This window comes from Branchiostoma lanceolatum, chromosome 1 (genome assembly GCF_035083965.1).
Source record: "Branchiostoma lanceolatum isolate klBraLanc5 chromosome 1, klBraLanc5.hap2, whole genome shotgun sequence".
Taxonomy (NCBI): domain Eukaryota; kingdom Metazoa; phylum Chordata; class Leptocardii; order Amphioxiformes; family Branchiostomatidae; genus Branchiostoma; species Branchiostoma lanceolatum.
Genome location: NC_089722.1, coordinates 8,421,327 through 8,435,524, shown reverse-complemented (window position 1 = coordinate 8,435,524; position 14,198 = coordinate 8,421,327). Strand labels below are relative to the sequence as shown.

Genomic DNA, 14,198 nt, shown 5'->3' with positions numbered 1-14,198 from the left:
TTCCCTGGAGCTGACCTTTGCCCCTAGTGAACGTCGTCAACAGAGATCATGGCGGAGTTTGTTCTGTGGTAGAGACAGTTCAGCCGAATTAACGACAAATATGTGGCCAACATGAAGGGCAAGGCAGAAGAAAACAGACCTCCAGGTAAAGATAACACATTTCTCTTCGCTCTAGACGCCCATGGTGACCGGCAATAGCTTAGAAAGCGTGTTGTTGCCATAGTTTAGCGGGGGCGGTGATGTGATTTGTACGATCAAAGACTAGTTAAACAGAGCTGAAGCCGATCACTAAAATGGTAAATACCTGGGACGTGAGCTGTGTATGAGATGGGGATGTGTACAAGTTGTTGTCAAACTGCTATGTTTCAGAACTATGTCGAATGTTCCCCAGAGTTGAGTTGTCAACTGTACAGAATATCTTTCTAATGTAATTTCGATAATCAAGTTTCAAGCCAAAGAATTGAGAAAAGCTTCCTTGGTCAACTCAAAATTTCGATCAGAGTTCATTCGGCCAGGTAGAACTCTAAGTTTCAAGTGTCCTGCTTTGTCAATTTTTTTTCTAAAGGGACACTGGTGATCAGCACAACTCGAGAGTGTCTTTGAAATTATGGGGTTCATGAAAACGCTTCATGTTGAATTCAGGAGGACCATCTGATATAACACCATAACACTATGTATGATTTTAGATTCAGGATAGCATTTACGCAAAATATGCCACCTCTCTACGAATTAGAATTAATTGAATTAGAAATAGCATTCCAACACGGGAAAGGTTTCATGCAGACCCCTTAAGAAGTTAATGTTACACGGAAAACCAGAAATACACCTTTATTAAGTCAGAATTCCATAGTTACAAAGGTTGACATTCTTCAGGTTCCAGGTAATGAAGAATTGTTGTTATTTGTCTTGAGTAGTTGGCTGAAAGTCAGCCCAGTCCTGTGGTTTGGTGGCTGTTGTGGGGTTTGCCAGGGTTATTTATGAATGATTGATGAGACATTGTTCAAACACCATGGAAGCTAATCGTGGCCATTGGGGAATTGATGTAAGATCATGCTGTTATGTTACAAATCTGAACTAAGTAACGTTATTGTGAGAACACCTTGATGAAAAATAAACAGAGACAAACAGAGAAAAAGATGTTCTTCTGAATCCTGGTAGTTATGAATATATGATATCTGAAGAGCAGAAATCTCTATCTTAAGTCACTCCAGACAATTCACCTGCAGGGCACACACTTAAAGGCTTCTTTTCATGTCTTCTTCTCACTCAGTTGTGTGGAAAACATTGTGAGATAATGTAGAAAAGACTGAAAACTTTCAGTAAAACTCAGATTGAGAAAAGTTCATCATGGTCAAACTCTAACCAAGGTGTTTAGAAAAAATAAGGTGCAATGTTGAATGTTTTAAAGCTCCTTTGAAACCAAACTAGATTTTCTCGATATAAATGCTGGTGGAAAGTGTTTGTGTAAGATGAAACTCTCCAACCTAAACACCTCATACAGAAAGACTCTAATCTTCCAAGATTAACTGTACTCAGTTGTAAAAGAAGTTAACAGAAAGAAGCCACAGCAGACATCATTAGAAACCTCTTCTGCCCACCTGTATAATGACCTGATTAAAGAACCAAGCTTTTAGATCCACTTAATTACATACTCCATCTGCCATACACGTTCCAGTGCTCAGTTGGTTTTAACTCCTTTATAAAAGACAAACCTTTGGCTTTCATCTTTCAAAGTTCACATGAAACCTCATTTCCTCAGCCTAGCTTTGACTAAAACAGGTTAGATGTTTTTGATGTGGTCTTTTGATGGAAAAACAACTCGAGTTGAAGAGAAGGACTTACGTCATGGTGGTGTTTTTGAACAGGTCATCCCCGTGGTAACTATTACTGTATAGTAGGAAGGCCTGAGGGGTAATGAGATTGTTTGTACTTATAAAACCCCTCTGGCTTACCTTAATGATGTGGCTAGCTGGCTATGTGAATCAAATTACCTGACGGAAACATTTCAAAAGTCAAGTGTGTTCCACAAAAGTCTGTAACAAAAACATATCGGTAAGATTAAGAATATAGTTAATGGCTGTTAGGTATTGGACTTGCAAACAATGGATTTTAATGAGTCAGTCCTGAAAGTATACAGTGCTCAGGTAATTTACTTTGTGTTTTTTCCAGCAACACATTGTTATGTAGCGGCAAACCTGCTGTAGTTTTTGCAATGTCAGATAATGTCCCTTGATTGTGGATGTTTATCAGTTGAAGGTCATACAGACTCGTACTGTATTTTTACAGTCCAATTTGGATGGTATTGACAGATCCAGCATTTTTATTGCCTCTGGTTGTCCTCAGAGGACCCTCAGTAGTTACAGCAGGGTCTCAGGAGTTACAGCAGGGTCATGTGTTGTTAACAAATCCATGGTACATTGAACAGGAAAAATACATATTATAGTTTATACATTGTATACATGCATATGTCAAGGTCTCAGTAAAACAAACTTCAACATAGACCAGTAAGTTTAGTCTTTTGCTTTAAAATTTAACCTTTACAGTACATATAGATATAAAAAGAAATTGTTAGAAATTAAAAGCTTTCTGAAGGTCATAAAACCATCCCTCTGTCCATCATGTATAACTGTTGTCCCCTCCTCGAGGTAGAGTATTGGTATCATCCTCTACACCGAAGGGCTAAAAACAGCTCTTCGTTCTGTGGTTGCCATGGTAATTAATATTCAGTCCTGAAGCATATGTCAGGCTCAGTACTTATGTTCTCCTAAGAACGCCTTATTTGGTAGCCACGTATTCGTGAAGTGCTCTAGTAGGATTTCCCAACATGCAACATGCAAGTGTAGCCAGTACCTACAGCCAGTACAGGTGCATATCTGTGGGTTTGATAACAGGATGTTGTGGCTTGATTCATGAGGACTAGAGCTCAGTAACCTGAGTAGCAGCACATTTAAACGTTATTGCTATTTTCATTATCGTTTTAGTTTCATTTAGAATTTGTGGTCAAGTCTGTTTTACTTGAAGCATTTTAAGCTCAGTTCTAAGGACTACATCTCCATCTGTCACATTCTGTGCAGTAGAGAATAAAACAAGGATGCTGAACAATAAGCAAGGTAAGTCTTGATTGCTTAACCCTAAAAAGCATTATCAGTTTAGATGGTTAGATTTTTGGCTCCTATCCTAACTACTGGTACTGATTTTGTACATGTTTTTCGGCAGCAAATTTTGGTTACCCCAATCTCTTATACTGTACGACATGTATGACATGTACAAATGTACGAATGTGGGTTAAGAGATTCAAGCAAGCAGTATGTTAGAATCCATAGTTATAACTTGGTGTCTTAAGTTACACATTAAACTTTCATAAAAATGAAGATATTTTCCAGTATAAGTGGCATTATTTGTCAGTATTTCCTTGTTATCAAGACAGCAAACTGAGGTTAGTTACAGTAAGTGTCGCTTGTGTTGTATGAATTTCTGCATGGTCAGCGAACCAGAGTTGTGTAGAGTTAACCATGTGTGACATCCTGCCTCTGGTTACCTGCATGTAACAGCAGCAGACAGGTGTGCAGGTAGGGTTACTGTTATTCTGATGGCTACACAGAAGGTACAAATACTGGGCGAAGTTTACTCGACTTCAGGCTAGATCGGTTATCTTAAGACTAAGAGAAGACAAAAGGTCAAAGAAATGAACCTGTAGATTGCCTGCATTTAAGATTGACCTTTGGTATTTTTCTTATCGAGATATCAAGAAAAACTAATTACAAAATGGATTTGAAGAAAGATTGATATACTGTTTTATATACTGACATCTTTTTATGAGGTTTCTGACTGTAAATTATATGGCATTTGATAAAATTGCATCTAATTGTTTACCTTGCCATGTGAACAGGACTGGTGATAAGGTATCTAATGACCTACCTGTCCTATACAGATACTGTCCATGTTTTCCCTGCTGGGATACAAGACTCTTGACTTGTGTATTATTGATGTTTGTGTTGGCAGGAATATTGACAAAGGGTTACTTTGCTGTGTCCATGGACAGTCGTGAACACACAGATATGTACAGGTTATATGGCTGGTTCATTGCACCAGCAATATCTTAGCAAATTAGCTGGCTCATTCCATATTTCTCCCGTGATGATTTGGCATAGACACTAGTAACATTGTGTAATTGTGGGACCTATCATTGGACAAGTTCCGTTTCATCCTTTACCTGAAGTCTACTGAGTAGACATTCTGTCCATCTTGGGGGGTGGAGTGCCTTAGTCCATCAAAGTCTCTTGTTGATGATGAGGCCATTGAGTTAATATGTGATGTTCAAAAAAGGAGTATAACTGTCTTGACCACCGTTCCTAACCTATTTCTGTCTCAAGTCTGATTTTACATGTACCATAAATCACAGTAACTTAATAACTTGGCAAATAATCCATAAATTCACAGTAGCTGTAGATGACCTTCCACTAGTTTCAGGTCTGATACTATCACGTGTATCAGTTTAACATATAGCTGTGGTACAATCTTTGACCTTGGTATTAAGAAAGGTTTTGCCATTCATTGTTGCTCTCGTGTGCTAGGTTACATGTACTTCAATGCTTTTAATTCTAATCCTACAGGTAAACTAGCATACCTTATTAGATCTAAATCTCCTTACAACAAAGCAATGTGAATTCTCCTGTCCCAGGTACGTGGCCAGGTATGTGGCCCTGTCTATTCCAGCTGATATTCATGATTGATATATTTGTATGTTTGTTACCTCCAGATGTTGCATATTATTTGTTCGGACTTTCCAGGCTGTGAATAGGCTCCAATTGACTCTTACTGAATAGGAACAGCCTTGTAACTGCTGCGCTTTTCTTTCCATGGTTATAGAAAAATAGAACCAGACTAAACAACATCTGCAGTCTTTTCTTCTCACAATCAATGAACAAGAGCAGAATTTTGACACACGTTTTTCCATTATGCTGGTCTTAACCAGTTTAGGTAGCTTTTTGCAAAGAGTAGCAAGTATGCAAACAATACATGTACATGTAGGTGCCAGCCTAAACATGTAAAGTTCTTTCAAGCTTTTGTTTTTCCCCAAAAGTTTTGGGGATACTATAACAAGATCAGGCTGTCTCCAGCTTTAAGTTTTTTTCTGTCCCAGACATTGTTTTGAAGTCCATGTTATTAGATTTCATTGTTGAATCTGTATGTCATTTGAAGCATACAAAAATACGCATTTTCATCAATTTCATGTCACGGAGATCAGGTTTTTTTTATGGATGAGGTGAAAATTTTTGGGGGGGAATTGCTGTTCCAGGACAGAGGGACGGGTCCTGGAGACAGCCCTGAACTAGATAATATTACATAATATAATGATGTCTCATAGCATAAGTCTCCTAATGAGAGCCTGGCAACACAAATCTCACCGGCTCCCAGCGCTCCACTTCCTCTACCAACAACATTATCTGCCCAACCAATCAGCAATTGTGATAACGGGGTCGTGCGGAAAGTTGTGATTTCTGACCCACCGCTCAGCAAACACTGCAACCGATCAAACAGCGAGCAGTCGTTGAGGTGCTTGTAGGATGGTAGGGCTGGCTGTGGGGTGGGTCCAGGTGTGCTAGTGGTGTTGGTGGGTCTCACAATGAAATGGAACAGAAAACAGAACAGCGGAAAGGTAGGTGTTCATCTACCTGTAGTTCAGGTGTTGTTCTTTGGCCAGGTGTTTGGTGTAAGTGTTTAAACCTTGAAGGAGATTAGGAATAAGAAGAAAGGTAAATATTATTGGGCACAACTGCACATATGTAGCCTCCTTCGCAGACTTCCTATAACGGCGGCGTATATATTGGGGGGGGGGGGGCAAGGTTCTCTAATGCTGGCAAGGGAGTTGTGTAGCTAAGGGAGTTGTGTAGCTGAGGGACGACCGCCGTTTATATATTTTGTTCGTAAGTTTAATGATCAGTTATATGGTCACCTTAGCATACTTCCACGTACAGGATGTGCATTACTTTATGTGCAGAAGATTAGAATTGGCTTCAGAATTGTCATGGATTCTAGAAGTAAAACACAAACACCTCTTGTAATTCACAATGTCTGCCTCCTAGAAGGAGCTATGCTGGGCCAAAATGAAATGGCGGACCATTTGGCATCAGTTCAGCTTACAGAGCCATTGTTCCTGTCTTTGTGCCATACTGACACTTGACTTTCACTGGCTGGAAATCAATGTCAGCTGAATACATCTGGATGGTCCCAGAAGAATAAGTTTTCTGTATTTCAGAAAATAATCGATGTTATAAAAATTCTGATTCTATGATTTAGTATGAAGGACCACATTGGGAACTCCGAGTTTTGGGTAAAAAAAAACGTGACATGTACACCAAACCTTGCTACGGTAAATATCAGAAAATCCAAATCTTCCTGGCTTGTCCATACTCTGGTTTAGAACCTTTCCATCATCCTCAGTCTCTAACCCCTCTTAGCACTGGTTTAAGGTATCATAATTCTTTTGGTATTACATGTAACATAAGTTTAGACTTTTTGTATAACTTTGAACCATTTATTGAAAGGAACAAATATGTTCTGTACTAAAGTCTACAACCACCCTCGCAATTTCCTGGTATCCAAGTTTACCATGTCCCATAAATGTAATATCTTCTGAGTGAAAGTGGTTTCCAGCTCATAAATCTTCCTTTATTCCCATGGCCCACATAAATTATCTCCTGATCACACTTTCCCTCCATGAACAGGTGGTCTCAGCTCATATTACATCATTAACAGGTGAACTTCTGAACCCTCTCATCATAAACAGTGAAGGTTTCATCTGTTAAGTCTTTCATGCTTGACAAAAACTCTGTTGTAAGAAAGTGTTATATTTCTGTTTATGTGGTACGCTGTCACAGAAAAAGTGAATACATTGTAACTACAAAGTTTGACCAATTGTCATTCCATCTTTTCATGAATTTTTTAAAACATGTTGTCATCAGTATTATCTGACAGAATTTGTTTGAACAAAGATTTTTTAACTCCCAATTGCAAATAGTTGCGGGTTACATTTCTGAACAAAGGTCATTTAATTCCAATATTAGACAGCCAAATCCTTGATATAGATTTTATATTGATCTGTATAGATATCAGAAATAGTTTTGCCAACCAGAAATGTCAGTATTTCTGAGCAGTCCCTGAGAAAACAGTACACAGATTGCTAACAAGCTTCCCTGCCACTGGCAGACATGGTCCTTGATAAGACTAAAAAGGTTAGTCCACTTGAGCATTAGTGGCCACAGACCACATCATTAGCCATTGTGCTGGGTGATGTTTGGAGCGGGCTTGTGCCGTCGCCATGGAGACTATTGACTCGCTTTATGGACCCATGACTTGACCTGTGACCTACAGGCTGTACATTTGGTAGAACAACTTGAGCATACTGAAAAGGACGTTGACCTTCAGATCAGCTTGTGGTGAATGTTAATTGCTATAATGCATTATTTGAAAAGAAACATAACTTAAAATGATAAGAAATTCTAAGTGCTGGTCCCTGAGTGACTGTCTAGAGGTTGGAGAATTTGGCAGTGTGGATTCACCTGTTGCATCGGAAAAACTTTAAAAAAACAATTTCTCCCCATTTACACATTTTGCAATAGCATGTGTAATGACTGAATTAACTACTGAAACAAGGAAGGCAACATCTACTAACATAATTTTGCCAGGGTACATAATTCCAGCACCCTGAAAAGATACGTCCAAACAGAACTCCAACCCAGCATCCCCCAGGATAATGCACTCATGTATATCTAAACTGTGCATACTTGGGGGGTGCTGCTCTAGCGATCTACTTTTCAAAGTGGTGGATTTATGTAACCTGGCAGATTAATGTTAATGGAGGTTACATGTATGTCAACAGGAAGAGATTTGGTTGTGTTATACCATAATGTGTTGGTGGGAATATACATGCACCATGTGAGGCTGTGATCCAGCTGCATGTTTTACAATTATTGCTTGAATAAACTAATCAAGGAAAACTTGTTCCCTCCACTCCAGGTCCGACCAAGAAGTTTCTGTACCGAGGTCCCAACAGACCAGCTCAAGAGGACGAGGACGCTCATCCAGAATTCCCCCCGCGGAAACGCTCCATTCCTACAGGTGGGTGGGTTACTCAAATGCTCCATTTCTACAGGTGGGTGGGTTACTCTAAAACACTCCATTTGTACAGGTGGGTGGGTTACTCTAAAATGCTCCATGTCTACAGGTTGGTGGGTTACTCTAAAACACTCCATTCCTACAGGTGGGTGGGTTCTATAAAACGCTCCATTCCTACAGGTGGGTGGGTTACTCTAAAACGCTCCATTCCTACAGGTGGGTGGGTTACTCTAAAACGCTCCATTCCTACAGGTGGGTGGGTTCTATAAAACGCTCCATTCCTACAGGTGGGTGGGTTACTCTAAAACGCTCCATTCCTACAGGTGGGTGGGTTACTCTAAAATGCTCCATTCCTACAGGTGGGTGGGTTCTATAAAACGCTCCATTCCTACAGGTGGGTGGGTTACTCTAAAACGCTCCATTCCTACAGGTGGGTGGGTTACTCTAAAATGCTCCATTCCTACAGGTGGGTGGGTTCTATAAAACGTTCCATTCCTACAGGTGGGTGGGTTACTCTTAAACACTCCATTCCTACAGGTGGGTGGGTTACTCTAAAATGCTCCATTCCTACAGGTGGGTGGGTTCTATAAAACGCTCCATTCCTACAGGTGGGTGGGTTAACTCTAAAACGCTCCATTCCTACAGGTGGGTGGGTTAACTCTTAAACGCTCCATTCCTACAGGTGGGTGGGTTAACTCTAAAACGCTCCATTCCTACAGGTGGGTGGGTTCTATTAAACGCTCCATTCCTACAGGTGGGTGGGTTACTCTAAAACGCTCCATTCCTACAGGTGGGTGGGTTACTCTAAAACGCTCCATTCCTACAGGTGGGTGGGTTACTCTAAAACGCTCCATTCCTACAGGTGGGTGGGTTACTCTAAAACGCTCCATTCCTACAGGTGGGTGGGTTCTATAAAACACTCCATTCCTACAGGTAGGTGGGTTACTCTAAAAGGCTACATTCCTACAGGTGGGTGGGTTACTCTAAAATGCTCCATTCCTACAGGTGGGTGGGTTCTATAAAACGCTCCATTCCTACAGGTGGGTGGGTTAACTCTAAAACGCTCCATTCCTACAGGTGGGTGGGTTAACTCTAAAACGCTCCATTCCTACAGGTGGGTGGTTAACTCTAAATTGCTCCATTCCTACAGGTAGATGGGTTATTCTAAAATGCCCCATTCCTACAGGTGGGTGGGTTACTCTAAAACACTCCATTCCTACAGGTGGGTGGGTTTCTCTAAAATGCTTCATTCCTACAGGTGGGTAGGTTACTATGAAACGCTCCATTCCTTCAGGTGGGTGGGTTAACTCTAAAACGCTCCATTCCTACAGGTGGGTGGTTAACCCTCACCCTGCTGAGGCTGTCTTTGCTACCCCAGATTTGTGTTGGTTTCAGGCTTGGGCATCAGGGAGAAGGTTCAAAAGTGTAATCTCAAGTGTAGTCATAAACCATAGACTTGTCTGTACATCTGTTTAGTCCTAATAGAGGCTCTTGAGGCAGAGCTTGCTGAAGATTAAATCATGTGGTCAAGTCTCCATTTTACTTCTTTTATGGAAACCTAAGTTTTTAATGATAGATGTCATATGTTATATTATATGGTAAAAGGTAAATAAGTCATCCTCAGTTGAGGTGAAGCATGATGCTTTTTCAAGTAGCTAGTAGCTGTGCAATCTGGCATCCCTGAGCCTGGCATTTTCAGCCAAGCACTCCCTGTGATTCTTTTACATATAATGACAGCAATAAGCGGTAGTAAGATCTATTCTCTCTTTGCTGTAGGTTTTGACTTTGACCTTGATGAAGTATGGAGTATAAAGAAGAACATCCCCATCCCCCCGCGCACCCCCCGTGGACTGGGTAGTCAGGTGGGCACCAAGATCACCACAACAGGCTTCTACTCCAGACACACTAATGTTAAGAAAGGTAAGTTTTTAATGTCTGTAATTTATAGCTAGATCTGAGAATATGTCTTTGCTACTGTAAATCTTGAAACGTTCACGGTGGTTTTATTTGTGCGGTTTTCTTGATGACCTCTTCACCAAGTTGTGACACTGCAAATATGGGTTTCTAATTTGCATTTGTACTGTACTACAGAACTGTTTTAACACAAATTTAAAACAGAGAGAAAGCTTCCTTTTCGCTCCTACCGCCAAATAAAATCACCACGAAAGTTTATGAATTTACAGTATCAGAGTGTTTTGTACAACGTGTGAGGCTCTAGCAGAACTAGTCTTTTCATGAGCAGTCATACCCACGATCCTAACAAGGGACAAACATGGCATCACACTCTGCTAATGGCAGAGCAAGCAGAGTGCCTTTGTCTTGTGGGACCTGACTACGTCTGATGTTGACGTTCTGGTTACAGGCAGTAAGAGTTGGTCCAAAACACCGACATTTAGGATGAACTAGACTGTGTCTGTACATTTCATGCTAGTGGTGTCTGTTTATTGGATTTCGGCCACATCTAGGGAGGCAGCGTGCATGCATATATTTGCCACCTCAAACTAGTCAAAGTCATGTCAACAAGATGATACAATGTATCTGTAATAAATATTTCAGGTTCTCCTTTTCCCCCAATCTTCAGGAAAAATTTTTAGGATGTGTCTGGTGATGTTTCAATTAGAATTTGATGAAATTCTGTCAAAGGAGAAAAAACAACTCTGCAGCTATTTGCAGAATATGATGTGCTGGAGGCAGATGACCTGATTTCTATCACCCAAACACGAGCGAAGAATTGCAATTTATTTACAACAACAAGTTGTCTCCTTTGTGTACCGATGTCTCCCTTTGAAGCCTGCGTATACATCAGTCCGTCGACATACGTCGGTAAAACAGAACACGGCGAACCACCCCACCTCCTTTCAGACGCTTATTGTACGTCCCTGAATACTTCATGTTGCCACCCAAAACAGGAGCGTTTTACTGCGCGTAACACAACACTGTGTGTACAGTCACATGAGCTTGCTTGTGATGATCCGATCTTCCTCGAGGCCGTTGCTTGTTTGTGTACGCTCCAGGTAAACACATCGTGTTTTGTTAGCAACTCTCCTCAGACTTACAACACCATGAAGACCTTTCCTCCAGTTTCCAATTCTGAAAGACATTGTTGTGTTCTTCACCAGTATCATAAACCGCAAAGATACTGCAAGTCCTGACCTAAGGTCTTTTAAAACGTCCCGTCAGTACTTTGTGTGCAGTGTCCAACCATTGTCAGTGCTCCAAGGTTCCATCATGGTGGCATTCTCCTGTCATCATTCTTTACAGAGAGGGTATTTTGCTGTTTGATTACTTAGTGGGTTTGTCTTTCAAGTCAGCCACACTTGCTTCACAAATACCTTGGTCTGAAGTAATCCCTGCTTTCATGGTCCATCAATGAGTCTGTCAGAGATATGATTGATGTGATTGACAGCCAGTCATCCATCCACCAAGACTGATAGACATCTGATTCTTACATTGTGTCTCCAATTTATAGCCATTCAGGTGTGTAATATTTGGACTTGTGTACAGGTAATTGATCACCCCTTTTAATCAACTGAGGTCCAAAAATAATCTGGAAGTGATGTACATGTAAGGTGATTAGATAGAGGTGTTAGCAGGAAAGATGTGTATGTAGTCTGAGTGGTACAATTTGATCAAGATGACAGAAAGCTACACTCATGTCCTATCGTATCTATCTCTATCTAACAGATGCAAAGCCTGACCCACTAGGGATGGGGAACTCTGACAGATCTAGAACAGGCCAGCTGAAGGCTCAAGGTAAGCAATGAATGACAGCTTTTTATTCATAATATTCATATGCAGCAATACACCTACATGTGTAATAGTCTCATCCTCCTTGTTCACATGTACAAAATTAGATTTACGGTTAATACTGTAAGTGCAGAATGATCTGTAGGTTTAAAGCTGTATCAAAAATGCTGATCACTTTGTAAGAACTTATCTTTTATCCCCGACAGACGCAACTCCCACATGGAAATCTCGGTCTCCAGGATTCGGAGGACAGCCGTCACCAAGATCAAGCGCAGACGACGATTTTGACTTCGAGGATGACATATTTGGTCCACCAACTGGTTCCAAAGGGACCAATCATATGGATAGAAAAAATGCAGGATGGAGAGGGACATACAGGCTATAGAACAAATAAAACTGGAAAGGAGCTTTCAGAATCTTGGTTATCAGCAACTTTTCCATGACATTGATGATTCTGGTATTGATACAGATTTCCTCATATTGAAATCTATCGTAACAGGTTGCTTCAGTGCTTGGTATCTTACTTTAGGCCATACTAATTTGATTATATTGAAGACATTCTTAAGCACCCAAAAACTGATGTTAGTGTGCAGAAATATGGGACCAAAAAACATCATTAAATCTAAGAGGTCAGGAAGTTTGAACAAATGACTGAACACATAAAACATGGTATACCAAACAATACATTCCTTAGTTCTTTCACATGCATCTTCTTCTTCGACTTTGCAAGATGTTGCTCAGCATTCAAAATACATTTTTCAGCTACTGATAGCTGGCAAAAAAATTATGATAGAAAAAAGGCATTCTATGCATTTTCTGATATTGCTTTGCAGTTGATGGCACATATTTGTTCATTTGTCAGCTTCTTTGTACAATCTGTAGTATGGTCGTAAACCTTTTTCTTAAACAGACAAAATTTATGTGTGCACGGATGTCATCCATATTATCAAGTCAGTGTAGGCCTACTTAGAGTAAAATGCAATCAGCATTTCTGGAAACAAACTACATTTACAAATGCACGATATACAGATCTTCATCTGTGCTAGTTGAGAATATTGGCTGAATGTGTTTTGAAAATTCATTTCAGTAAATCTTTAAGAAGATAAGTTGAGGCACTTGCAATATTATATCCACTGGATATTAATCATAGTGTATGAAGGGTGTTGTCACCATGGTAACAGCTATATTAACCAATCACATTACCCCTCTTTAAAATTGGGTAATCTGAGAGGTTATGGCATGTCATCTTTGAGGGCACTTTTGTTTGTGGATGTACATCGAGTAAGGAACTTTTTTCATGAACTGACCATGGGGCCATGGCAAAGTGATAAAAGCCTAACTGTGAGGATTTCTACTTGTTGTTTTCTCAATCCATCATTCCTTAACGAACAAAACTAAGTGTCTGTATAGTGGATTTTGTTACTGTTGTATCTTAACCCAAGTGCAGTTATGTAAATATGTAGTAGTTGAGAATGTAACAGACCTTAATAGATGTTATTCCTGGTAAAAAGTGTTGAAGATTGTTTGTAAATTATTCTACTATTGTATATAGTGATGCTGGTGAGGCAGATGTACATGTAATTTGCTGGCTTTTGTACAGTTTGAAACCAAGATGTTCACTAATTGTCTGAAAGGGTAAAACAGAAACTTAAAGATATATACGTCCATGAGGTGATCTGAAGGTTTAAGAATCCGTCCATGAGGTGATCTGAAGGCTTAAGAAAAGACAAGTGCTTGAGATATGGCTTTCTTCTTTTCATTTTTGAACAGTTCCCTCATTTAAGGGGTGAAATAAAACAATTACTGTTACTAACAGTAGTTTGTTTGAAACCTTGCGATATTCTATTTGAAAAAAATACTTAGTAAGCAGATTTCATCATTGCCCTGTAAACATTTAGCTGAACAGTTTCATATTGTTTTTATTACTATACAGTTATGAATGGCATCACCCAGTTAACCATAAAGCACTTCAACCTACAAGAATTTGTTCATTTGTAATGTTGATGTACATGTTGAAGAAAATTTCTGACAAAGACTGTTTGAATGGAGCCACCATGCTAACATAGCATACTTTCCGTCCAAAGTTTTGAGGTTAACACCATGTTGTCAATAAAGTCTTTGTCAATGCACATCTGGTGTAGATGTTGTCTTATCTCTTTACATTTAATACGGTTTTGTGTTGTTTTGAGTACTTTGCATAATACCCCTATATAACTTTAATTTATTGTCTTCACTTGACTTGGGGTCTGTGCCAAAGCGGCCAATGATTTACTTCTGGTGTGTATATATTTTGGCCTGTTCCTCCTTTCCAAAAAAGTATACTGTCTTTACCA

The 14,198-nt window shown here is 39.9% G+C and overlaps 1 protein-coding gene across 3 annotated transcripts; it reads left to right on the top strand.

Moving 5' to 3' along the window:
- The first annotated feature begins 8 nt into the window (after window positions 1-8).
- On the top strand, window positions 9-13,994 carry LOC136443065 (uncharacterized). 3 transcript variants are annotated; one of them, XM_066440167.1, is made up of 5 exons: window positions 9-145; window positions 8,020-8,121; window positions 9,895-10,038; window positions 11,803-11,871; window positions 12,072-13,994. In XM_066440167.1, the coding sequence occupies exons 1-5, from the start codon at window positions 112-114 to the stop codon at window positions 12,248-12,250; spliced, it is 528 nt and encodes a 175-aa protein (XP_066296264.1). In that variant the 5' UTR covers window positions 9-111; the 3' UTR covers window positions 12,251-13,994. The 3 variants fall into 3 exon arrangements, with proteins under 3 accessions (XP_066296264.1, XP_066296431.1, XP_066296343.1); XM_066440334.1 differs by lacking the exon at window positions 9-145 and adding an exon at window positions 3,077-3,110; XM_066440246.1 differs by lacking the exon at window positions 9-145 and adding an exon at window positions 5,541-5,659.
- Window positions 13,995-14,198: the final 204 nt, after the last annotated feature.